At 42.3% G+C, this 27,123-nt stretch overlaps 1 protein-coding gene across 3 annotated transcripts in view; it reads right to left on the minus strand.

Annotated features, from left to right (window-relative positions):
• sorcs2 (sortilin-related VPS10 domain containing receptor 2) overlaps positions 1 to 27,123 on the minus strand; it is a 738,192-nt gene that overhangs the window by 125,878 nt on the left and 585,191 nt on the right. For all 3 annotated transcript variants that reach the window (XM_063046317.1, XM_063046318.1, XM_063046316.1), the window contains exons 12-14: positions 13,434 to 13,510; positions 9,556 to 9,647; positions 8,325 to 8,432 (exon numbers count right to left, since the gene is read on the minus strand). In XM_063046317.1, the coding sequence (XP_062902387.1) occupies positions 8,325 to 8,432; positions 9,556 to 9,647; positions 13,434 to 13,510 (277 nt within the window). The remainder of the gene's footprint in view (positions 1 to 8,324; positions 8,433 to 9,555; positions 9,648 to 13,433; positions 13,511 to 27,123) is intronic.

The following is a 27,123-nucleotide window of genomic DNA, read 5'->3' on the forward strand; positions in this document are numbered from 1 at the left end:
CTCTTACATCCTTATCAACTTGTTCCTGCCACCCACCTGCCATAAGGGGTCATTAGAACGCAACTTTGGAATGCGGAAGGAAACTGTACCTCCCAGAGGCATCCACACAGTCATAGTCAGAACATGCATATTCTACGCAGTCAGCACCCAAGGATGGCACCAAATTCAGGCCCTTACGGTGCCACGGTACACTCCACAGCCAATGTGCCCCCGCAGTTTTCTGCCTCATGGTCACTCAGCGAGCAAAATCTTCCTCCTGGCATTTATGGTGTTCAATGTCCTTTCCCTCTCCCCTGCAGTCTCTCTCTCCTCTACAGCAGTCATACTTTCTATGTCCTTATTAAATGCAAGGAGCTATGGCAGCTCATCCAACAGCACCACTCATCCACTCAATTTCCCCGCAGCCTTTGCTTCCAACTTTATATAACGTTCTGCCAATAATCTACACAACTTAGAGGGGCCGACTAACCTACAATGTGCACACCTTTGGGACGTGGAAGGAAACTGGAACACCTGAAGCAAACCCATGAGCTTACAGGGAGATCATGCAAGCTCCACATGGACTGCGCTAGATATCAGAAGTCCGATCATCGTGCGAGGTCATTTATTGGTCACACAGTGTAAGGTTTAAAAAGAGCTGGGATGATGTTGGGACTTACTGGCAGGCTGCAATCGACACAAAAGGTCATTCATTGGTGAGGCATCACAAAGTATTAAAAGAGCTCAGGGTCTTTCGGGACTTTTCAGGAGGCTGCAATCAGAACCATCTATTAGGCAGTTGGCAGGGCCCAGTAAAGAGAAGCGAGGTGTCAGTGGGAGTGACCATTGTGTCAATGGACAGCGTTAAGAGTGGTTAGGCTTCTGCTCAATGGGCTTGCGCAAGCACAGGCAGAGGTTCAAAGTAAATTTCTAGTAAGTTTTTTTTCCTGTGCACGGAGATAGGGTCTAGAGTTAGTGGTGTGTTCCTTATGTGAGATGTGGGAACTCTGAGAGACCTCCAGTCTCCCTGATAACTATTTCTGCACGAAGTGCACTGAGCTGCAGTTCCTTATAGACTGTGTTAAGGAACTGGAGCTGCAGCTAGATTATCTTCAGGTTATACAGGAAAATGAGGAGGTGATGATGGGAGCTACAGGGAGGTAGTCACCCTGAGATGCAGAAGGCAGGTACCTGGGTAACTATCAGAGAGGAAAAGGGAATAGGTTGCCAGTGCAGAGCACCCCTGTGGCCATTCCCCTCAATAATAGGTTTACCGTTTTGGATACAGTTGGGGAGGGAGGGGTAATGACCTGCCAAGTGGAAGCCACAGTAACCTGATCTCTGGCAATGAGTCTGTCTCTGTGGCTGAGAGGGGGAGGGTGAAGAAGAGGAGTGCAGCAGTGATAAGGGATTCCATAATTAAAGGAGCAGATAACAGATTCTGTTGATGTAAGAGCCACCCGGATGGTAATGTTGCTAGGGTGCCAGGGTCAAGGATGTCTCAGGTCAGGATTCTATGGACCACAGCATTGTAAAGGAGAAGGGTGATCATCCAGAAGTCGTGGTACATATCGGTACTAATGATGTAGGTAGGAAAAGGGAGGAAGGAGGTCCTGAAGAGAAAATATAAGAAGTTAGGTAGAAAGCTGAAAAGATTACAACTCAATGGTGGTAATTTCTAGATTGCTGCCTGTGCCACACAACAGTGAGGGTAAGAAGGGGATGATTTGGCAGATGAATCTGTGGCTGAAAAATAAGTGCATGGGCCAGGCTTTCAGATTTCTGGATCATTGGGATCTCTGCTGGGGATGGGATAACCTGCACAGAAAGGCGAGCTACATCTGAATCTAAGGAGGAGCAATATCCTAGCAGGCAGGTTTGCTAGAGCTGTCGATGAGGTTTTAAAGTAATTTGGCGGTTGGGGGGCAGGGTGGTGGGAACCAGCCTAATAGGGCTGACGATTGGGCAGTTGGTATACAACTAAGATGCAGTTTCTAGTGAGACTGTGAGGAAGAACAGGCAGATGATAGGGCAAAATTGCAGTCAGTGGAATGAGCTGAAGTGTAACAGGGGACCAAACTTGAAAAGGGTGATTAATACAGGACTGAAGGTGCTAAATTTGAATGCATGCAGTCAGTATGCTGTTGTGGGTATTGCTGAATTGTGGCTGAGAGAAGATCATAATTAGGAGTTTAACATCCAAGGATCCACATTGTATGAAAAGGATAGGCAGGTAGGTTGAGGGTGTAGGATGTCTCTGGTGGTAAAAAAAATGACATCAAATCCTTTGAAAGAAGTGAAATAGGATCCTTATGGGCAGAGTTAAGAAACTGCAAGCGTAAAAAGACCCTGATGGGAGTTATAGACAGGCTTCTGAACAGTAGCCAGGATGTAGGATATAAATAACAATGGTAGTTATAAAAGGCATGTAATAAGGACAAGTCATGGGCAATTTCAAACTGCAGGTAGATTGGGAAAATCAGGTTGGTCCCAAAAGCGGGAATTTGTAGAATGCCTTTTTAGAGCAGCTTGTGGTTGAGCTAATTAGGGGAAAGGCAATTCTGGATTGAGTGTTGTGTGACGAACTAGATTAGATAAGTGAGCTTAAGATAAAGGAACCTTTAAGAGGCAGTGAAGCTAAAATCAAATGTATCAGTACTACAGTGGAGTAAAGGAAATTAGAGAGAAATGAGAGAGAAGCTGGCCAAAGTTGATTGGAAGGGGACACTAGCAGAGATGAAGGCAGAACAACAATGGCCGGAGTTTCTGGGAGCAATTCAGAAGGTACAGGATAGATACATCCCAAAGATGAAGAAGTACTCTAAAGGGAGGATGAGGCAACTTGGCTGACAAGGGAAGTCAAAGACAGTATAAAAGCAAAAGAGTGAGCATATAATAAGCAAAAATTAGTGGTAAGTTAGAGGATTGGGAAGCTTTTAAAAACCAACAGAAGCCAACTAAAAAAGCATAAAGGGAAAAAAAGATGAAATGTAAAGATAAGCTAGCCAATAATATACAAACATACAAAGAGATTTTACTATAAAAAGTAAAAGAGAAAAAGAGAGATGAAAGTGGTTATCTGACCACTGAAAAATGACACTGGAGAGGTAGTAATGGTCATGCACTTTGGTATAAGGAAAAATGCGTAGACTATTTTCTCAATAGGGAGAAAATTCTAAATTCAGAGGTGCAAAGGGCCTTAGAAGACCCTGTGCAGGACTCCCTAAAGGTTAACTTGATGGTTGAGTTGATAGTAAGGAAGGCAAATGCATTCATTTCGAGAGGACTAGAGTACAAAAGCAACAATGTAATGCTGAGGCCACACTTGGAGTATCGTGAGCAGTTTTGGTCCCCTTATGTAAGAAAAGATATGCTGGCATAGGAGAGGTCCAGATAAGGTTCATGAGAACGATACCAGGAATGAAAGGGTTAACATATAAGGAGCGTTTGATGGCTCTGGGCCTCTACTCACTGGTGTTTAGAAGAACGATGAGGGATTTTTTCGAAACCTATTGAATATTGAAAGGCCTAGATAGAGTGGTTGTGGAGATGATGCCCCCCGAAGTGGGGTAAATCTAGGGCCAGGGGGCACAGCCTCAGAAAGAAGAACACTGATTTAAAACAGCGATGAGGAAATATTTCTTTTGCAAGAGGGTGATGAATCCATGGAGTTTATTGCCACAGACAGCTGTGCAGGCCAAGTCCATGGGTATATTTAAGGCAGATTAGTCAGGGTGTCAAAGGTTACGAGGTGAAGGCAGGGAGATGATGTTGAGATGATTAATGAATCAGCCATGATGGAATAGCAGAGCAGGCTTGATGGGCCAAATGGCCTAATTCTGCTCCTCTGTCTTACCGTCTCTGAAGCTGTGAGGCAGCAATACTGCTTGCCATATCACTGTGCCACAATATGTGTTCCTCTTCTTTTGTGTGCTTTGACAAGCAGATGCCCCTCTCGGATTACTGCACAGCAAGATATCAGCAGTTGTCCTGAATATGCTGCCGTGCTGTCTGCAGTCAGGGATAATTGCTTTAGACTAATGATATGATTTTGCAAGAAGGATCTGATTCCATCCTGCACTGAAAGTAAGGATATTTTATGTACTAAAAAAAAATGCAAGGTTTCAAAACTAGTACCAAAGTACCAATTAAATTTAGGCCACTGGAAGTTGATAAATCTGAAACAAGTGCAGTTGATACACTTCCTGCTTATTGAAGATGCTACATTTTAAAGGTCAATGAAATTCTAATCAAAAGCACCTCATTAATGTCTTATAATTAAGTTAATTGCAGTTACCTGTCTGCCCACGCTAACGAAAGTCACAACAACTGGGAGCAGGTTACTCATATATATCCAAACCCACCTGCAAAAGGTTGGAGAGCAAGCCCCATGGAAGGAGGGTGAACGTGTGCCTGTACACATTGGGGGATTGATAGTGGAGAGTCAGTTGCTTTAAGTTCCTGGCTGTTACCATATTGGATAACCTGTCCTGGGCTCATCACATTGATGCAATCAAAAGGAAAGCATACCAGTGCCTTAGGTTTTGGAGGTTGGGCTTGGGCTTGTCACCAAACTCGCTAACTAACTTCTACAGATGTACTGTTGGAGGTACCCTGACTGATTGCATCATGATCTGGGTGGATAATCTGAATGCACGGTGACACAAGAAGCTACAGGCAGGACTCAGCCCAGTACATCATGGGCACATCCCTCCCGAGCATCGGTAGTGTATACAAGAGGCACTGCCTCAAGAAGGCAATGTCCATCAGCAAAGAAGCTGCAGAAAGTCGTGGACCCTGCTGTGACATCACACACAAGGCAGGTATGCATTTTAACAGATACAAAGCGTTTAACCATGCAGGCCGTGACATCTTTTTGCAGCTACCATTGGGCAGGAGGTACGGAAGCCTGAAGTCCACCCTACCACGTTCAAGAACTACTAATTCCCTCCAGTTCCTGAACTGCAAACATTACAGTTGAGCTACACAGTGACCACTTTGATTACCTTGCATTAAAATAACTTTGTCTTTTTTGTTCTAATTATGTAGAAATTGTGTGTAATTTATGTTTAATGTATGTTTTCTTGTGAGTACTGCTTATCTGATGCTCTGTGCCTGTGATGCTACTATAATTAAGTTTTTCATCATACCCATGCACACATACTTGTGCACATGACAATAAACTTCACATTATAACTTTGGAGTTGCGATAAGTCTGTAATTCAAAATTCTATTTTAGCTACCCCAAACGTGAGTTTACCTCAAGTTTACCTGGTACTTTCACCCTGCCCTCAAGTTTACCTGGTCCATTTCCGACACCTCCCTCCCCTTTCTAGATCTTTCTGTCTCTATCTCTGAAGACAGCTTATCTACTGACGGTTACTATAAGCCTACTGACTCTCACAGCTATCTGGACTATCCCTCTTCTCACTCCGTCTCTTGCAAAAATGCCATCCCTTCTTGCAATTCCTCCGTCTCCACCGCATCTGCTCTCAGGATGAGGCTTTTCATTCCAGGACGAGGGAGATGTCCTCCTTTTTTAAAGAAAGGGGCTTCCCTTCCTCCACCATCAACTCTGCTCTCAAACGTATCTCTCCCATTTCACGCACATCTGCTCTCACCCCATCCTCCCGCCACCCCATTAGGAATAGGGTTCCCCTGGTCCTCACCTACCACCCCACCAGCCTCCGGGTCCAACATAATATTCTCCGTAACTTCCGCCACCTCCAACGGGATCCCACCACAAAGCACATCTTTCCCTTCCCCCCCCCCGCTTTCCACAGGGATCACTCCCTACGCGACTCCCTTGTTCATTCGTTCCCCCCCATCCCTCCCCACTGATCTCCCTCCTGGCACCTATCCTTGTAAGTGGAACAAGTGCTACACATGCCCTTACACTTCCTCCTTTACCACCATTCAGGACCCCAGACAGTCCTTCCAGGTGAGGCGACATTTCACCTGTGAGTCGGCTGGGGTGATATACTGCGTCCGGTGCTCCTGATGTGGCCTTCTATATATTGGCGAGACCCGACGCAGACTGGAAGATCGTTTTGCTGAACACCTATGCTCTGTCCACCAGAGAAAGCAGGATCTCCCAGTGGCCACACATTTTAATTCCACATCCCATTCCCATTCTGATATGTCTATCCACGGCCTCCTTTACTGTAAAGATGAAGCCACACTCAGGTTGGAGGAACACCACCTTATATTCCGTCTGGGTAGCCTCCAACCTGATGGCATGACTTCTCTAACTTCCGCTAATGCCCCACCTCCCCTTTGTACCCCATCTGTTATTTATTTATATACACACATTCTTTCTCCCTGGGCCTCCTGTTCCATGATCCTCTCATATCCCTTTTGCCAATCAACTGTCCAGCTCTTGGCTCCATCCCTCCCCCTCCTGTCTTCTCCTATCATTTTGGATCTCCCCTTCCCCCTCCCCCTCCCAAATCTCTTACCAGCTCTTCCTTCAGTTAGTCCTGACGAAGGGTCTCGGCCCGAAATGTCGACTGTACCTCTTCCTAGAGATGCTGCCTGGTCTGCTGCGTTCACCAGCCACTTTGATGTGTGTTAGCTACGCCAACCTGCCTGCTTTATAGATAGAATGACAAATCATGCAATGCGCTCAGCCACATCATCAGTGATGTAACCCAGGGTCAGAGGGTGCTTTCGGTCTTTCAACATCAGACACCCTGACCCGGGCAATGCATCTGGGGCTGATCAGGCTCTGACTTGTGTCTGAGTAGCACTCTGCCAAGATACACTCCTGATCTACAGCCATCTCCAGGCTCGCTCTGCTACCCCTCTGGTGTTCCTGATGGCTTAAGGTAGTAATCAGAATCAGAATCATTATCACTAGCATGTGATGTGAAATTTGTTAACTCAGCAGCAGCAGTTCAATGCAATACATAATATAAAAGATAAAAAACAAAATAGAATAATAACAATAAATAAATTACAGTATACATATATTGAATAGATTAAAAATCGTGCAAAAAACAGAATATATATTAAAAAAGTGAGCTAGTGTCCAAGGGTTCAATGTCCATTTAGGAATCAGATGGCAGAGGAGAAGAAGGGGTTCCTGAGTGTGTGCCTTCAGGCTGCTGTACCTCCTACCTGATGGTAACAGTGAGAAAAGGTCATGTCCTGGGTGCTGGAGGTCTTTAGTAATGGACGCTGCCTTTCTGAGACATCGCTCCTTGAAGATGTCCCGGGTACTTTGTGCCTAGTACCCAAGATGGAGCTGACTAAATTTACAACCCTCTGCAGCTTCTTTCATAATTGTATATTGGGAAGAGAGATATGTGTATCTAACATCTTATTTTTCATGCACACATACATATTAATCAGAAACAGTTTTCCGTTTAACCCTGTAAAGTTATGCCTACTACCATTTAAAGGTAACTTTTGGAATGCTACCTGCAATTGAAAAGGTCTTTCACAAACAAGAGAAAATCTGCAGATGCTGGAAATTCAAGCAACACACACAAAATGCTGGAGGAACTCAGCAGGCCAGACAGCATCTATTGAAAAGAGTACAGTTGACGTTTCTGGCTGAGACACTTTGGCAGGCCTGGTCTTTCACAAGCTGTCTTGAGGATATAACTTGTGACTGTGATGAATTCTTGTTCATAGGCATAACAGGTAGCTACTTTAATTGCATTGGTATTTATATTAAGTGTCTTGCTACTTGTTGAGTCTCTGTACCTGTAACCACAGGGAAGACACAATGGATAGGTTAAACCCTTTGTATCTGTTAAAATGCACATCTGCTGTGTTTGTGAGTTCATCACATATTTTCAATACATTTTGAACAGACTATGATTTGCACACTTCCTAGATTTTAAAAGTAAGGGCAAAAATTATTTGTCAGCAGACCGAACTGAAACCCAAAGAAATTACTTTCAATAGATCATAACTGGAAAGCAGCACAAACAATTTGTAACTCTGTCTTCTGCTTTCTATTTAAAAAATGAAACGTAATTAGAATTAACCCATATCAGTTCCAGCAAAGAAGTCAAGAGCACTACAAGGAGACTGATAATCCACATGCCAACTACAATAAGCGTTCCAGCTCAACAATCATCTTTGATCAGTGTATATTGTTCCAATCTATCATTGCTATTTGCTCTGTAATTGAATTGAGTGGAGTGCACTTCTCACACAGGTTAAGCAACAGTTCAGAGTATAGAAACAATTTATATTCACACCTTTGATATATTGAATAATCCTTATCCTAACCTCTCTTGCCTGAAAGGAGAGACTTGCAGGTCGGACCACAAAATGTCCACACCAATATTAGCTTAGAAAACATAATGAGTTTAATCTATTTAAGTACTCACGTCATAACGAGTGTTTCATCCCCTGGTTCACTCAAGAGTCCATCTACAAAGACCGAAGTGCTGGTAAAATTGTGTGTTGTCCAAGTATATCCTTCATCTACACTGAATCTGGATGTAAAGTATGCAGTATTTCATTATTCTCATCATAGTTAGGGCAATTGTTACTGTAAAGGAGAAACAACATGATCCCAGCCAACTCAGCGGTTACTCCTGATCGGAATCTGCAAAATTATAATCAATATCTTCTTTATTTGTCAGGCAAATATTTTCTAAAATTTTAGATATTGGTCCAGGTGACTCGATTGGATTTGCTTCCAAGAATTAGAGCATTTACAGCTGCAACTGGCACCATCTGTTGACAGCTGAAGGTACTGCTGAGCCTCCGGTTTTGATTCAGATTAACTCTACAGTGATTGTCCATCACTGGAGTACAGGGGTAACCACGTGGCAAGAAACACCAGAAGGAACTTCTTCACTCAGAGGGTAATGGGAGTGTGCAATGAGCTGCCATCGCAATTTCAATTTCAATGTTTAAGACAAGTTTGGGTAGGTCATACCTGGATGGGAGGGAAATGGAAGGCTATGGTCCAGGTGCAGGTCAATGGGACTAGGCAGTTTAAATGGTTCAGCACAGACTAGACGGACCGAAGATCCCGTTTCCGTGCTGTAGCTTTCTGTGACTCTATGAGTCCCATTAAACAGATCATATGTAAACCTGCTCCTCCCTGGAGTCTGACAAGAGATCCAATTGTCCTTTATTGGTGAAGTGCACAGGCAGGGGACTCAATTAAATAAGGAAACAGCTGAAAATTGTTACTGATGTTAATCACCCAGGAAGAAGGATATATTTAAAAAATGTGCACCAAAAGTTAAGTTTCAGCCAGTTGTAAAATCATATCAATATCCCACCACCACAACCAAAACTCAGCACCCATTCATTTCCAGGCCATTCCACCTTCCCTTGCTACTTCAGAATACCTTCCAAATCCAAGACAGGCCAACCCCCACTTCCTTCTCACACTTTCCTCCTTGTGACATGTGTCCACTAACTGACTTTCCGAATGTTCCAGAGACTGCGGTCCTTCCACTGCCTCACTCAGACTGAGGTCCTTCCCACTCAACCCAGGTGCTACCGAAGTAAATTTAAGTCACAATAAAGACAGGTTTTGCAAATGATACATTAAAATTATTAACTGTTCATAATTTTTGAATTACCAGTGAAATTCCTTACTTTAGTATCTTTAGGGGGATTGAGGTGTCCTTGATGGCGACAATAACACCACCATGATCGAGGTACAGAATGTGATGTTCTTCCTCAAATACCTAAAGGAAATACCAACAGTGAATCTATAAAACATTGAGATTATCACTGAGACTCACATCATTTACCTTCCAAACAATAAACAAGTTCAGCATTATTTTAAAAATAATTGAAGTACTAGATAACAAGTGCAACTCTGATTTAATTCAAAACTTGAAAAGATCTGTGCAATGAACTAAAAAGCTCTCAGGCTTAAGTGGAAATGTACTTCCATATTCTTCCCTCCACATTCCACTCACCAACAGAGTGAATAGAGAATTTTGAACAGAAAACGCTGGAAACACATCGCAGGTATAGTGAATCTTGTAAAAAAGAAACAGAATTAATGTTTCAATTCAAAGACCCTTTCAAGATTTGGGATGAGATTTCTGACAAAGATTCTTTAAACTGCAACATTCACCTTGTTCTGTTTTATTTCGGATTTCCAGCATCTGTGTTTTTTAGATCAATCGAAATGCAACATAGCTTGGCACTATAATTTTGCAAATCTCCCTCTGTACTTCCTGAAAGTGAATTTGATTCACCTAATTTTCTCTCTTGCTTTGCATCTAGTGTCAAAGTGCTCTGTTAGGAATCAGACAAGATGAGATCACAGCTTGGGGAATTCCACTTATACTACTAATCCAGACTAAAGCCATCAGTTTACCAGATAATGGATTGTAGTATGATTGAATTCAGCATACTGCACAAACAAGTCAATGTGAGTTAAATGCTAATTGTTCATTGACAGAAAATGGAAAATGCAAAGATGATGAGAATAAAACTGGATGTGGGTGTGATCCATAAAAAAAATAAATTCTGCTTTCAACAAAATGACAGCAGTTGTTACTGACAACTGAAGAACACTTTCAAACTCATTTTAAAGCCAGTTATTGCTTTTTTCATCCTTTAATTAATAGGAAAATTCAAAAAATGAACTCAAGAAGCAAACAAATCACATTCATATTTGTCATTATGAATGTAAGATATGTTAAAATACTATGTTCAGTACTAACTAAAAACATTTATTAGTGCCCTGATTTATGTTAACAATAGCTAATTCATGAATGGACAGCCTGTGATTTAACCACTATGCAATCAGTTTCCTTTAGCATATGAAATGTGAGCAAGGTTGTTGTTGGGGCATGAATTCTGCCTGCTGGCCGGATCATCTGTTTCCCTAGGCAGTGAACCCTGCACCTGGTATTCCCAGATGGTCTTATGTTCAGATTCTGATTCCATTTAGCTGACTACTCACACAGACCAATTGGCTCCCTCGCATCACTGATTTGAATGCTGTTTACAATTCCGTTAGGGCCAACACCTTCATTTGTTTTTCTGTCTTAAGATGTTATAAAAGTAGAACATTACAGCAAAGTACAGGCCCTTCAGCCCTTGATACTGTGCTGACCTTTTAGCCTACTCTAAAATCAATCTAACCCTTCCCTCCCACATAACTTTCCATTTTTCTATAATCCACATGCTAAAATTTCCTTAAATGCCTATAATGTACCTGCCTCTACAACCTGGCAGGGCATTCCAAGCACCCACCACTCTGTGTGAAGAACGTTCCTATATTTTCCTCGAATCACCAGAAAATGATGCCCCCTCGTATAAGCTATTTCTGCCTTGGGGAACAGTCAGTCTCTGGCTGTCCATTTGATCTATGCCACTTATCATCTTGTACACCTCTATCAAGTCACCTCTCATCCTCTCCTCTGCAAAGAGAAAAACCAAGCCCTAGCTCACTCAACCTATCTGTAGTAAGACGTGACCTCCAGTCCAGGCATCATCCTGGTAAAGTAAAATAACGTATGGTATACACAAGGTGAAATTTGAAAAAAATATTCAGAATTACGGTATCGCTGGAAATCTCTCGTCAAATAAAAATAATACCGAAGGATTAGTTAGAAAATTGTAATAAGATCCATAGCAGCCAAGCATAAAGGCTTTGTAGGATAGCTTGAAAAATGATTTTTAATATTACAATAGAGCTGAAAATGTCTTCTCAAATACAAATAATAGTGAAGATTCACTTCCATACATTGCATCAAATATTATAATACCCAACCATAAGGGCACTGCAGGATAGCTTTAAGAGTTTTGTGATTATTTTCACAGTAGTTTTTGAATATTATTTCCTTCTGTGAAGCCATTAGCCAAACCATCAGGTGACTTCTCAAATTTAAAAAGAGCAGAGTAAATCATCAACACAAGAAAGTCTGCAGATGCTGGAAATCCAAATCAACAGACACAAAATGCTGGAGGAACTCAGCAGTTCAGGCAGCATCTGTGGAAATGAATAAACAGTCGATGTTTTGGCCGAGACCCTTCATCAGGACTGGAAAGGAAAGGGGAAAGACGACAGAATAAAAAGGTGGGGGGAGGGAAAGGAGGCGAGCTGGAAGGTGACTGGTGAAGCCAGGTGGGTGGGAAAGATCAAGGGCTGGAGAAGAAAGAATTTTATAGGAGAGAGGTGGACAATAGGAGAAAGGGACAGTGGAGGGGCATCGGGGGAATTGACAGACAAGTGAGAAGAGGTAAAAGGCCAGAGTGGGGAATAGAGGAAGAGGGGAGAGGGAGGAATTTTTTTTCTATCAGAAGGAGAAATCAATAATCATGCTATCAGGTTGGAGGCTACCCAGAAAGAATATAAGGTGTTGCTCCTCCACTCTGAGGGTGGCCTCATCTTGGCACAAGAGGAGGTCATGGACTAACATGTCAGAATGGTAATGGGGATAGGAGTTAATGTGTTTGGCCACTTGGAAGATCCGCTTTTGGCAGTAGGAGTGGAGGTGGTCAAATGTAATGAAGGATGGAGCAGAGGAGTTCTTTTTTGGTAGTGGCACTACTGAAGCATTCAGGAGCAAAAGACTAGGCTATCCTCAACCTAACCCCTTGCAGAAAAAAGTTTAATTTCCCTTTTTCATCTGCCAATTAGTCCAGTGCTTTTTGATATCCCCATGATAGTTAGTGCTTAATGCTTAGCTGGTTGCTTCATGAGTCACATACACAAGGTTGCTACTTTATTAGGTAGAGGAAGTATCTAATAGAGTAGCCACTGAATGGATGTACATGGTCTCCTGTCACTGTAGCCCATCCACTTCAATGTGTTGTGTTTTCAGAGATGCTCTTCTGTGCACCACTGTTGTAACGTGTGCTTATATGAGTTACTGTCGCCTTCCCATCAGCTTGAAACAGTCTGGCCTTTGTGCTCTGCCTCTCTCATTAACAAGGCTTTTTTGAAAACAAAACTGCAGCTCACTGGAAGTTTTTTTTTGTTTTTCACACCATACTCCGTAAACTCTAGATGCCATTGTGCGTGAAAATCCCAGGAGATCAGCAGTTTCTAAGATATTTAAACTACCCCGTCTGGCACCAACAGTCATTCCATGGTTGTCATTCTAAATCACGCAGGTCATACATCTTTCCCATTCTAATGTTTGATCTGAATGACAAATTAACTTCTTGACCACGTCAGCATGTTTTTATGCATTACGTGATAAACTGGCCACTGGGTGTTTATGGCTGTTATTTGTAAGGAAAGAATGGATCTCCAAGCAGATTAAGGTTTAAGGATAAAAGTATTCTAAATTATAAAAGTTACAGGAGTATAAATCTCAGAAAAAAAAGAAACACACTCCTTTGAAACTAGTGCTCATGGGGATTATGTCACCCTCCTTACAGTGAAACCCACCAGAGGTTGGAATGAGAACTGCACAACATATATGCACACAATGACCAACATATCAACCACAGAAACAGACCTGTTCAAACTGTTGTGCAAAGCACTTAGTTAGTTTACTTGCCTGCCTCCATGTATTGCCACAGTCAGAGGTTATGTACATATCTTCCTTATATTCAACCAGTTGGGCGCCCAAGTTTCCTAAGACACAAGAAGTCATTCTTTTATACAACGGAATGAATAAAAAGTCATAAACTGATGTGTACATATTGCTTATTATGAACATACATTGGAAAGGAGGGTTACTTTCAGCATCTTTTCCCAGTAGCAGCTGCAGTGTGCATTTTCATGAAACATCATTAAAGAATTCTCACATTATATTCATGGTCTAAGCAGCAAAATGTGTTGCATTTAAAAAGGCAGAAGGTGCAAATGGAGGATGAAAGAGAATCTTAATTTTGAGAAAATGCCGCAGATTGAGTGGATTAGATACCTCACACGATCCAATATAAATCCAGGAAGACGAATGAATCTTCCCATTGACTGTAAGAATTATGTAACGAGTGTGAATTGTCTTAACCAATTCCTCTGGACAAGGCTTATAACACAAGTATGTCTGTTCTGATGCAGCAACTGGCAGCTTATTGCCCAAGCCACTATATGCCTTATGAAAGAACAAAATCATGTAACACTAGTCTGTACCTCCTCCAACAGAGTTGGACAGAGGTGCAGAGAAGGCTTTACTTCTGGCATATTCGACAAGGCTGAAAATGAAGGTGATAAATTTCCAGGACTTTTCTCAGTACATCCTTTGTAACGACCATGGAAAGCCCATTTAAAGGGCTTCTCAATCTTCACTGGAACTGAAGAAATGCAGCAAGTCAGCTGGAGAAAATTCACATGTAAACTGTCCATAAATCTCAACAAATGTGGTGAAATTGATAAAGGAAGCAGGGATTCTTAGAAGACAATAGCACTGTTGATGATTACATACCTTGCATGTCTGTAAAAAGCCATGTAATTAACGGGAGTAAATGGTTAAACATAAACGAAGGTGGCCTGTCCTGGGATTGGAGGCCTGTCTGTGTCTACAAGCGAGTGGGTCAGTGGGGGGCTGCCTTGCTGTTGTTATTTTGTTTTGTTGCTGTTGCTTGCATTGTTCTGCTGAACATTGTGGGCTTGCTATGTGTGGTGACAGACGTGGGCTACCCTCAGCATTGGGGCAACACGGTAGCACTATGGTTAGCACACCACTTTACAGTACCAGCAACCGGGGTTCAATTTCCCGCCGTTGTCCGTAAGGAGTTTGTACATTCTCACGGTGACGGCGCAGGTTTCCTCAGGGTGATCCGGTTTCCTCCCACAGTCCAAAAATGTACTGGTTCTAAGGTTAATTGGTCATTGTAAATTGTCCCGTGATTAGGCTAGGATTGAATCGGGGTGGATCGAAGAGCTGGATAGGGGCTATTCTACACTACCGCCCAATAAATAAATAAATATCTTTGGGTTTGTGATGGCGTCCTGAATTACCCCTATGAACTGTGCTTTTGAAAAGAGAGAGAGAGAGAGAGAGAGAGTTGTGGAACACAGACACCTTGTTAAAAAGAGAGAGGAAGAAAGAGAGAGAGAGGCGAAGACTGCTCACTGTTTGTTTACACTTTTACAAGGACACTAGCAGCTTCCAAGTTCTTACAGAGAGAGAAGGGAGGAGCTGCTTGATGGACAGTTGGTATCAGTATGGTGAGATAAATAGGAGGTCAGCTGTTAGACCTAGAGACACATGGTTTTGGACACTAAATGAGCTTTGTCGTGCCCACAGAAAAGGTGGGTTTTGGAGGATCGATCAGTAGCTCTCGCAGTGTGAAAAGGGTGTGATCGGTGGGGAGTTATTCGTGTGTCCAACCCTTGCCTAGGTTGATAATTCCATCACAGAAGAACGGTGCCCTCTGTTGTGGTCACAGTTGGTGACCTTTAAAGGATTTTGGAAGACAACGGGAAGATCGACGGCGTCAGCTCACCTGAAGACTCAAATCTCTCCCCCCTCTCTCTCTATCACTACTCAACTCAATACAACAAACTGACCTGAACTTTACTCATCATCGTAAGACTAATTACCCCAGACTTGAAGAAGCTTGGTTTTCATATATTTCCACACTTAAATATATAATCATTGCTAACCTGTTTGATATATCTGCATTTATGTTACTGTATTGTGTAGTTACTAATAGCTAATATTAGTTAATTAGTTAATATTAGTTAGTTACTAATAGCTAACGTTAGTTAATAGCAATACTGGAGTCCAAAGTGTTTTCTATTTCTGCTGGTTCTTTAACCCATTACGGGGTACGTGACAGGTTGCACTGGTTGTTAACGCATTTCCAGGTATCTGAATCTGATCTGAATTTCTTATCTTCATATATTCAAAACATCAATGTACATAATATGGTACAATACTGATTGGGCTGTTTAATGCTGTCAAAATACTCATTGTTATACCCAAGCACTATGGAAGGTTAATTGTTTCTTTTAAAAGAGACGTCAACTTGTTGCATGCAAGAACAATAATGAAAAAAGGACGATCCCAGCAGACATTCAATCCTCCCTGCACAACAATGAGTATGGATATTGAACCAGAATTTGATGATGTAAACAATGTGATCTACAAAAGGCGCTGGTGGTAGACCTGAGGAGAGCTAAGGTACCGGTGACCCCTGTTTCCATCTAGGGGGTCAGTGTGGACATGGTGGAGGATTACAAATACCTGGGGATACGAATTGACAATAAACTGGACTGGTCTCAGAACACTGAGGCTGTCTACAAGAAGGGTCAGAGCCGTCTCTATTTCCTGAGGAGACTGAGGTCCTTTAACATCTGCCGGACGATGCTGAGGACATTCTATAAGTCTGTGGTGGCCAGTGCTATCATGTTTGCTGTTGTGTGCTGGGGCAGCAGGCTGAGGGTAGCAGACGTCAACAGAATCAACAAACTCATTTGTAAGGCCAGTGATGTTGTGGGGATGGAACTGGACTCTCTCACGGTGGTGTCTGAAAAGAGGATGCTGTCTAAGTTACATGCCATCTTGGACAATGTCTCCCATCCACTACATAATGTACTGGTTGGGCACAGGAGTACATTCAGCCAGAGACTCATTCCACTGAGATGCAGCGCTGAGCGTCATAGGAAGTCATTCCTGCCTGCGGCCATCAAACTTTACAACTCCTCCCTGGGAAGGTCAGACACCCTAAGCCAATAGGCTGGTCCTGGGCTTATTTCATAATTTACTGGCATAATTTACATATTACTATTTAACTATTCATGGTTCTATTACTATTTATTATTTATGGTGCAACTGTAACGAAAACCAATTTCCCCCGGAATCAATAAAGTATGACTATGACTATGACTATGACTAAATGGAATGGGGTGGGGGGGGGGCGTGGTAAAACACAACAGCTTTCAAAGAGAAATTAAACAAAGTAAAAATAATGAAATAAACTATTAAAAATTCACAAAAACCAATTCACAACTTAAAAAAGTGAGATTTCACAATTTATTTCTTACTACGTTTCGGGTGGTTTGATTAGCAGTCTATATATCATTAAAAGAGCACTTACTCCTGTTAATTATACAGCTTAATTTCCCCCACAAAGTTTAGTAGCAATTTACTATGCAAATACCACAATTTCATAAATTAATTGTGGGGTGATTAAGCTGCTTTCTTGAAGCTAACAGTAATGTGGTACAAATCATCCAAACACGTAGGGTGATGAGCAATTCACAGGGGGTCCCAATTCCTTGCAATAAAGTTGTGGGATAATGACAGTAAGCTTTATTGCCTCGAGGTTGGACTTCGAGCATTTTTGATACATTAAACTGGCGATGAGTAGAGTGCTAACACCAAATTAAAAGTCACAAAAAACAAAGATAATTGCATTATTGAATCATCCTTACTTCAAGAAGTATTTATTTTTCTCCCTAAAAAAGGTAGAAAGCTGATCTGCTTTCTAGACAGGCAAATTTTCACATTATTCATCTTCTAATTTATAGGAAGTGGGTCAGTAATTTTGAAGGAAACTCTCAATGTAGTCCGAGGGTTGACATGGAGTGACAGCTTCTGGGTGTTAAGACCATAAGAAATAAGAGCAGGGCATCTGGCCTGTCGAGCCTGCTCCACCATTCAATAAGATCATGGCTGATCTGACCATGGACTCATCTCCACCTACCTGCTTTTTCCCCATAACCCTCAATTCTCTTACTATGCAAAAATCTATCCAATTTTGTCTTAAATATATTTACTGATGTAGCCTCCACTTCTTTATTGGGCAGAGAATTCCATAGGTTTACCACTCTCTGGGAAAACCAGTTCCTCCTCATCTCCATCCTACATTTGCTCCCCTGAATCTTGAAGCTATGCCCCCTAGTTCTAGTCTTACCTACCAGTGGAAACAACATTCCTGCCTCTATCTTATCTATCCCTTTCATAATTTTATATGTTTCTGTACAATCGCCTCTTATCCCTCTGAATTCCAGTAAGTACGGTCCCTGGAGACTCAATTTCTCCTCATAGTTGAACCCCCTCATCACTGGAATCAACCTGGTGAACGTCCTCTACACTGCCTCCAAAGCTAGTATATTCTGCTTCAAGTAAGGAGACCAGATCTGCATGCAATACTCCAGGTGTGGCCTCATCAGTACCCTGTACATTTGCAGTATAACCTCCTGCTCTTAAATTCAATCCCTCTAGCAAAGATGGCTAACATTCTATTTGCCTTCTTGATAGCCTGCTGCACCTGCAAATCAACCTTTTGTGATTCATGCATAGGCATTCCCAAGTACTTCTGCACAGCAGCATAGTGCAATCTTTTACCATTTAAATAATAACCTGCTCTTTTATTTTTCCTTCAAAAATGGATGACCTCACATTTACCAACATTGTACTCCATCTGCCAGACCCTTGCCCACTCACTTAACCTATTTATATCTCTCTGCAGACTCTGCGTATCCTCTGCACAATTTGCTTTTCCACTCAATTTCGTATCATCAGCAAACTTAGATACACTACATTCTGTCCCCTCTTGCAGATCGTTAATGTATATCGTGAACACCACTCACCATTGATTGTCACTCAGAGAAGCACCCATGTTCCCATTATTCCCTTTCTTTTAGTTAACCAATCCTCTATCCATGCGAATACATCACTCACTCTATGTATCCTTATGTTATGGTGAGCCTTTTATGGGGTGAGCACTGTCTGGAAATCCAAGTCCATCTGTTCTCTTCCATCCACTGCGCTTGTAAGAACTTCAGTAAGTTTGTCAAACAGGACACACCTTTTCTTTCCAGATGCCAAGCTATTTCTTCTTTAATGAGAGCTTCAAGCATTTTCCCAACTACAGATGTTAAACTAACAGGCCTATAGTTAGCCGCCATTTGCCTACATCATTTTTTTCAACAGTGGCATGACATTCACTGTCTTCCAATTTGCTGGGACCTGCCCAGAGTCCAGAGAATTTTGGTAAATCAGCACCAAAGCCTCTACTATAACCTCTGCCATTTCTTTCAGTACCCTGGGATGCACATCATCAAGACCAGGGAACTTATCTATCTGCAAGCCCACAAGTCTGTTCAGCATTACTTCTTTAGTGATAGCTATTGTATCGATGTCCTCACCTCCCATCGCATCCAAATCACCTCTCTTCGGCATGTTAGATGTGTCCTCCACCATGAAGACTGGCACAAAATAATCATTCAAAGCCTCAGCCATTTCCTCATTACCCAATATTAATTCCCCTTTCTCGTCCCCTAAGGGACCTATCTTCACTTTAGCCATCCTTTTCCCCTTTATACAATTATAAAATCTTTTACTATCCATCTTTATATTTTGTACTAGGTTATTTTCATTATATACCGATCCTTTCTTTACTGCTCACTTAGTGGTTCTTTGTTGTTTTTTAAAGTTTTCCCAGTCTTCCAGTTTCCCACTACTCTTGGTGACTTTGTATGCATGAACTTTTAGTTTAATGCCTTCTTTTATTTCCTTAGGTGTCCGTGGCTGGCTTTTTGGAAGTCTCCACTGTTCCTCAACTATCCCACCATTTAGCCTGTGTTCCCAGTCTATCCTATCCAACTCCTCCCTCATCCCATTGTAGTCTCCCTTGTTTAGGCATAATACACTGTGTTTAGATTGAACTAGTAGCACTCTCCATTTCTATGAGAAACTTAGTCATACTGTGATCACTCTTTCCAAGAGGATCCCTAACTACAAGATCACTAATTCTACCTGTCTCATTGAACAGGACCAGATGGCATGTTCCCTTGTAGGTTCAGTAACATACTGTTCAAGAAAGCTATCACGTATATGAAGTCCTCTTCAAGACCACCTCAACCAATTTGATTCACCCAATCTATGTCTCCCATGATGACTGCTGTTCCATTCATACATGCCTGTGTCACTGTAATGTTATTATTTGGTGGCCGATAGACAACTCCCACCAGTGATTTTTTTTCCCCTTTACTATTCCTAATCTCTACCAAGATGGATTCATCATTCTGCTCCTTAGATCTTAGATCATCTTTCACTATTGCCCAGATCTCATCTTTAATTAAGAATGCTACCCCACCTTCTTTACCTTCCTGCCTATCCTTCTGTATTGCCTGATATCTTTGGATATTTAATTCCCAGGAAGAACACTCTTCCCTAGTTAGTAGAGCAAGCCATCTGTGTCTTACGGCCATAGACAGTCACTAACCCTTGGTGGGTGGTAACACTGTGACACAGGCAATAGTTTCGATCTGTAACTGAGATTTACAGATGGTTGTTAGTGCCAGATTTTCTGTGATGAAAAATACAGATGTTTTATTTCAAGATTCAAGATCATTTAATATTATTTCCAGTCATTTAGATAGCTGTAAAGGAGAACAAAATAATTGTCACTCCAGATCCAATATAGCAAAAAAACCATAATAAAGAACACAATAATAAAAAAACACACAATATATACATAGAATACATACATGGGTTGATTGTATGTCCATAAAGTGACGCTAGGCACAGGAGTGTCTGTACGTAAGGTGATGAACAGGAAATGATAAAGTGTTAAAGTGAGGAAGGCTTTCAAAGCTTGCAGAGGGATCTGGACGAACTGGAAAAATGGGTCAGAAAATGGCAGATGGAATTTAATGCAGACAAGTGTGAGGTGTTGCATTTTGGAAGGACAAATCAAGGTAGGACATACACAGCAAATGGTAGGGCACTGAGGAGAGCGGAGGAACAAAGAGATCTGGGAGTTCAGATACATAATTCCCTGAAAGTGGCGTCACAGGTAGACAGGGTTGTAAAGAAGGCTTTTGGCATCCTGGCATTCATAAATCAAAGTATTGAGTATAGGAGTTGGGATGTTATGGGGAGGTTGTATAAGATATTGGTGAAGCCAAATTTGGAGTATTGTGTACAGTTCTGGTCATCTATCTATAGGAAGGATATCAGTAAGATTGAAAGAGTGCAGAGAAGATTTACTAGGATGTTGCTGGGTCTTCAGGAGTTGAGTTACAGGGAAAGACTGAACAGGTTAGGACTTTATTCCTTGGAGCGTGAAAGAATGAAGGGAGATTTGATAGAGGTTTACAAAATAATGAAGGGTATAGACAGAGTAAATGTGAATAGGCTCTTTCCACTTAGATTAGGAGAGATAAACACGAGAGGACATGGCTTTAGGGTGAAAGGGGAACATTAGGGGGAACTTCTTCACTCAGAGAGTGGTGGGAGTGTGGAACGAGCTGCCATCTGATGTGGTAAATGCAGGCTTACTCTTAAGTTTTAAGAATAAGTTGGATAGGTACATGGATGGGAGAGGTCTGGAGGGTTATGGACTGGATGCAGGTCAATGGGACTGGCGGAATAAAGTTTCGGCACAGAGTAGAAGGGCCGAATGGCCTGTTTTCTGTGCTGTAGGACTCTATGGTTCTATGGTAGTGCTGGGGGGTGTGGTGGGATGTTAGTGGGTGGAGGTGTTGAACAGCTTTACTGTTTGGGGAAGGTAACTGTTTTAGAGTCTGATGGTCCTGGTGCGGATGCTACGTAGCCTCCTCCCCGATGGAATGGGACAAACAGTGGGTGGGATTCTTCAAGATGTTACAGCCCAGCTCTGCCTGATTTTACCCTTGCCTGTTTTGCCACAAAGGGACTGTGATAGGAGATTTGATAGTAAGGGATGAAGATAGGCATTTCTGTGACTATCACAAAGTGACTGCGATCGGAGATTCGATAGTAAGGGATGAAGATAGGTATTTCTGTGACCAAAGTAGAGACTTCATGTTGGTGCTTTGTCTCCCTGGTGCAGGATATCTCGTAGAGGATATTTTGAGAGGAGAGTTATTGGGCCAGAGGTAGGAAGACTGACAAGGTTCCGCAAAGGGAGTTCAGAGAGTTAGGTGCTAAGTTAAAGGGCAGGATCTCCAAGATTGTGATCTCACAAGTGCTACCTGTTCCACATGCTAATGAGGCCAGAACTAGTGCAACTCATGGCTTAGGAGTTGGTGTGGGAAGGAGGGCATCAGATTTCTGGATCATTTGGCCTTCTTCTAGGAAAGGTGAGACTATACAGAACAAATGGTTTTCAGCTGAACTGCAGGGGGACTAATATCCTCATGGGAAGGCTTCCTAATTCTGCACGGGGGTGCGGGGGGGGGGTGTTAAACTAGAGTTGCAGGGGGATGGGAACCAGAGCACTAGAAGGTAGAGGAGAGGCTGTGGAGACAGATAATATTAAGACCTCGGACAAAGTCAGGAAGCAAAAGGTTGAGCATAGTGCAAATATTGCCCTGAGCTAGGTATGCTTCAATGCAAGAAGCATTATAGGAAAGGCAGGTGAGCTCAACACCTGGAATTATGACATTATAGCCATTAGTGAGGCTTGGTTGCAGCAGGGGCAGGACTGGCAGCTCAGTATTCCGGGGTTCCATTTCTTTACACGTGACCTAGTGGGAGGGATTGAAGGAGGAGGGGTGGCATTACTAGTCAAGGAAAATGTCCCAGCAGTGCCCAGTCAGGACAGATGGGAGAACTAGTCCAGTGAGGCATTATGGGTGGAATTGAGCAATAAGAAAGGTATGACCATGTTAATGGGGCTATATTACAGATGATCCAACAGTCCAAAAGAATTAGAGGAACAAATTTGTAGGGAAATCGCAGACTGTTGCAAGATTGTTATAGTAGGCGATTTTAACTTTCCACATATTGAGTGGCACTCCCATACAGTAAAAGAACTAGATGGTATAGAGTTTGTCAAAAATGTTCAGGAAAGTTTTCTTAATCAGTATGTAGAAGACCCAATGAGAGAATTAGGGAGTGAGACAGGGCAGGTGACAGAAGTTTGTGTGGGGGAACACTTTGCATCCAGTGATCATAATGTCAAGAGTTTCAAGTATATACGCAAAAAGAAAGGCTTGGTCCGTGGGTAGGGATTCTAAATTGGAGAAAAGCCATTTTTGATGGTATCAGAAAGAATCTGGTAACTGGATTGGGATAGGCTGTTTTCTGGCAAAGGTGTACCTGGTAAGTAGGAGGCCTTCAAAAGTGAACTCTTGAGAGTATAAAGCTTGTATGTGGCTGTCAGAATAACAGGTTTTGGGAACCTTGGTTTTCAAGAGATATTGAAGCCCTGGTTAAAAAGAAAAAGGAGGTGCATAGCAGATATAGGCAGGTAGGAAAAAATGAGGGATGCACGGAGTATAAGAAATGCAAGCAAAGGCATGAGATTGCCCTAGCAGACAAGGTGAAGGAGAATCTCGAGGGACTCTATTTACGAGCAAAAGGATTGCAAGGGACAATCCTCTTGCCCTTGAAAATCGTAATGATAATCCACGCTTGGAGCCAAAAGAGTTGGGGGGGAGACCTTAAATGGATTTTTTGCATCTGTATTTACTCAGGAGACGGACACAGAGTCTGTAGGAGTGGGACCAAACGGCATCAACTTTATGATTCTATGCACATTACAGAGAAGGAGGTGTTTGCTGTCTTGAGGCAAGTGAGGCTGGATAAATCCCCAGGGCCAGACCAGGTGTTCCCTCAGATCATGCAGGAAACAAGTGTAGAAGTTTCTGAGGCCCTAGCAGAGATATTTAAATCACCCTTAGTGACAGGTGAAGTGTTAGAAGATTGGAGGATAGCGAATGTTGTCCTGCTGTTTAAGAGAAGCTCTAAACATAAACCAGAGAATTATAGGCTGGTGAGCCTGACATCAGTAGTGGGAAAGTTATTGAAAGGTATTCTAAAGGACCAGATTTATGAGTATTTGGATGGACATGAACTGATTCAGGATAGTCAATGTGGCTTCGTTTGTAAAATCTGCAGATTTTGGAAATCCAAGCAACATGTGAACAAGTAATGTCAACTAGCAGGAAGTTGTTCAGTAAAACTAGATTTTCAGTCTGACCACCTGTGTGTGATTGGAGGGTATATGGAATAGAGGCTTTATTTTCCCCAGTTTGCATCGCTTCGCGTGTGGTAGGCCACGTCTAAACAATTTTACAGTTTTCTGAGTAAATTACCAGGGAAGTTGATGACGGCAAGGTAGTGGATCTTGTCTACATGGACTTTATCAAGGCATTTAACAAGGCCCCACATAGGGGGTTGGTCAAGAAGGTTCAATTACTCGGCATTCAAAATGAGGTAGCAAACTGGATGAGACGTCGGTTCTGTGGGAGAAGACAGAGAGTGGGAGTAGATGGTTGCCTCTCTGACTGGAAGCCTGTGACTAGTGGAGTGTTGCAGGGATTGGTGCTGGTCCATTGTTGTTTGTCATCTATATCAACAATCTGGATGATAATGTGGTAAACTGGATCAGCAAGTCTGCAATGACACCAAGATTGGGGATGTAGTGGATAGTGAGGAGGACTATTATGGCTTGCAGAGAGATCTGGACTAGCTTGAAAGATGGATGAAAAATGGCAGGTGGAACTTGATGCAGACAAGTGCAAGGTTTTGCACTTCGGTAGGACCAACCAGGGTAGGTCTTACACAGTGAATGACAGGGCACTGAGGAGTGTGGTAGAACAAAGAGATCTGAGAATACAAATGCATAACTCATGGAACATGCGTCACAGGTTGATAGGGTCACAAAGAAAGTTTTTGACACATAGGCCTTCATAAATCAAAGTATGAGTACAGAGGAGATGTTATGTTGAAGTTGTTTAAGACATTGGTGAGACCTAATTTGGAATACTGTGTGCAGGTTTTGTTCACCTACCTTGAGGACAGATGTAAATAAGATTGAAAGAGTACAGAGAAAATTTACAAGAATACTGCTGGATCTGGAGGACCGGAGTTATATGGAAAGATTGAACAGGTTAGGACTTTAATTCTTTGGAACGTAAAAGATTGAGAGGAGATTTGATAGAGGTATAGAGAACTATGAGGGGTCTAGATAGGTTAAATGCAAGCAGGCTTTTTCCACTGAGATTGGATGGGATTACAACTAGAGGTCATGAGTTAGGGGTGAAAGGTGAAAAGTTTAAGGGGGACATGTGGGGAAACATTTTCACTCAGAGGGTCATGAGGGTGTGGAATAGGCTGCCAGTGCAAGCTCAATTTCAATATTTAAGAGAGGTTTGGATAGGTACATGGATGAAAATGTGGATTAGAATGTTTGTGGATGGCACTAAGATTAGTGGAATTGTGGACAGTGTAAAGGACTATGAAAGAATACAATGGAATATAGATCAGTTACAGATAATGGGCAGGGAAGTGTGAGGTGTAGCACTATGGGAGGTCAAATGCAATGAGAGAGCAGACATTTAATAGTACATCCCGCACAAGCATTGAAGTATAGAAGGATCTAGGGTCCAAGTTCATAGTTCACCTAAAGTAGCTACGCAAGTGGGTAAGGTGGTAAAGAAGGCATGTAGCGTGTTTGCCTTCATTGGAAGCAGTGTTGAGTAGAAGAGTAAGTAATTCATGCTGCAGCTATACAAAACTTCAGTCAGTCCGCTCTTGGAATATTGCGCCATTACAGGAAGGATGTGGAGACTGTGGAGAGGGTGTTGAACAGCTACCTGGATTAGATACTGAGCTCTAAGGAAGGGTTGGACAAACATTACTATTTGCTCTAGAACGGTGGGGGCTCATGGGAAACCTGACAGAAGTTTATTTACCTTGTGAGAGGCACAGACAAGGTAGACAGACAGAATACAAATGTCAAATACCAGTGCACGTGTGTTAAAAGTTAAAAGGAGAAGTTTAACAGTGATGTCAGGGGCAAGATTTTATTTATGCAGAAGTCTGGAATAGGTTAACCACAGGTAGTATTGGAAGCAGGCAGTTTGTTGGAGTAGAAGAGGCTTTCAGATAGACACACGAATAGAAAGGGAATAGAGGGATAAGGATGATACACAGGAGGACATTTAGTATAAATTGGCATCAAGTTCAGCACAACATTGTGGGCCGAATGGCCTATTCAGTGCTGTACTGTTGCATGTAATAAATACAGCAACAAATGCAAAACAGAATGGTGCAAAGATATAGTGTGGCAACTAGCACTGCACGTAATACCCCATGTGGCCGAGTCTAACACGTAATACCCCGCGTGGCCGAGTCTAACTCGTAATACCCCGCGTGGCCGAGTCTAACTCGTAATACCCCGCGTGGCCGAGTCTAACACGTAATACCCCGCGTGGCCGAGTCTAACTCGTAATACCCCGCGTGGCCGAGTCTAACACGTAATACCCCGCGTGGCCGAGTCTAACTCGTAATACCCCGCGTGGCCGAGTCTAACTCGTAATACCCCGCGTGGCCGAGTCTAACACGTAATACCCCGCGTGGCCGAGTCTAACTCGTAATACCCCGCGTGGCCGAAACTAACACGTAATACCCCGCGTGGCCGAATCTAACTCGTAATACCCCGCGTGGCCGAATCTAACTGCAGCATAACGTCTCAACTTTTATATTCTGTGCCCTGACAAACACAACTTCACCACCCAATCGATCCATGGTTCTACTTTCACCAAACTATGCTCTTGAATGCAAAGATTCCTCTGCACATCAACATGTCTTAGTAGTTGACTCTTTATGGTGAAAAAACCTATTTGTCTTCTCAATATAAATGATATCCTATTTACTAGAATTCAATTCCATTCACTCATATCTCTGCTCAACTTTCCATCTGATTTATCTCCTGCTGAGGTCTTCGAAAACCATCCTTGCTATCCACAATATCACTAGTCTTTGAGTAATCCAGAAATGAATCATTCTTCCTACATTCATATTCAAGTCACTAGTGAATATCAGTAATAACAAGGGTTCTATCACCTATCTCTACATTATACCACCGGTCATAGAGTTTCAATCAGAAAAGCTTCTGCCCAACATTAACCTATACCTCCAAGCTAATTTTGGGTCCATTTAAATAGCTCACCTTGGACCCCACTTACCTCAACTTTCCAGATGAGCCTATCATAGGGGAAAATGTTCAATGGCCTACTAGTTCATACAGATGACATCTGCCTCCTGTCTTCAACTTTCATTGTGAGATTCTCAAAACTCAACTGAAGTAGTGAGACAGTAATCCCCCACACAGAGCCATACTAACTATCCCTGATCAGTCTACCTTTCCAAATATATATAAATTCTATCCTTTGGGTCTTTTCCCAATAGTTTCCTTCTCATTTATATTCTTGTCATTTCACTGGGAGTTACTAATGAAAGTCATAACTTACAATCTTTTACAACAAACTCTGCTGTTAAATTATTAAAACAAACTGTGCATCTTTATGATGTCACCATATCCATAAAATATGTCAAGAAACTGTACATTGCCTTT

The sequence above is a fragment of the Mobula hypostoma genome, chromosome 4 (assembly GCF_963921235.1).
Source record: "Mobula hypostoma chromosome 4, sMobHyp1.1, whole genome shotgun sequence".
Taxonomy (NCBI): domain Eukaryota; kingdom Metazoa; phylum Chordata; class Chondrichthyes; order Myliobatiformes; family Myliobatidae; genus Mobula; species Mobula hypostoma.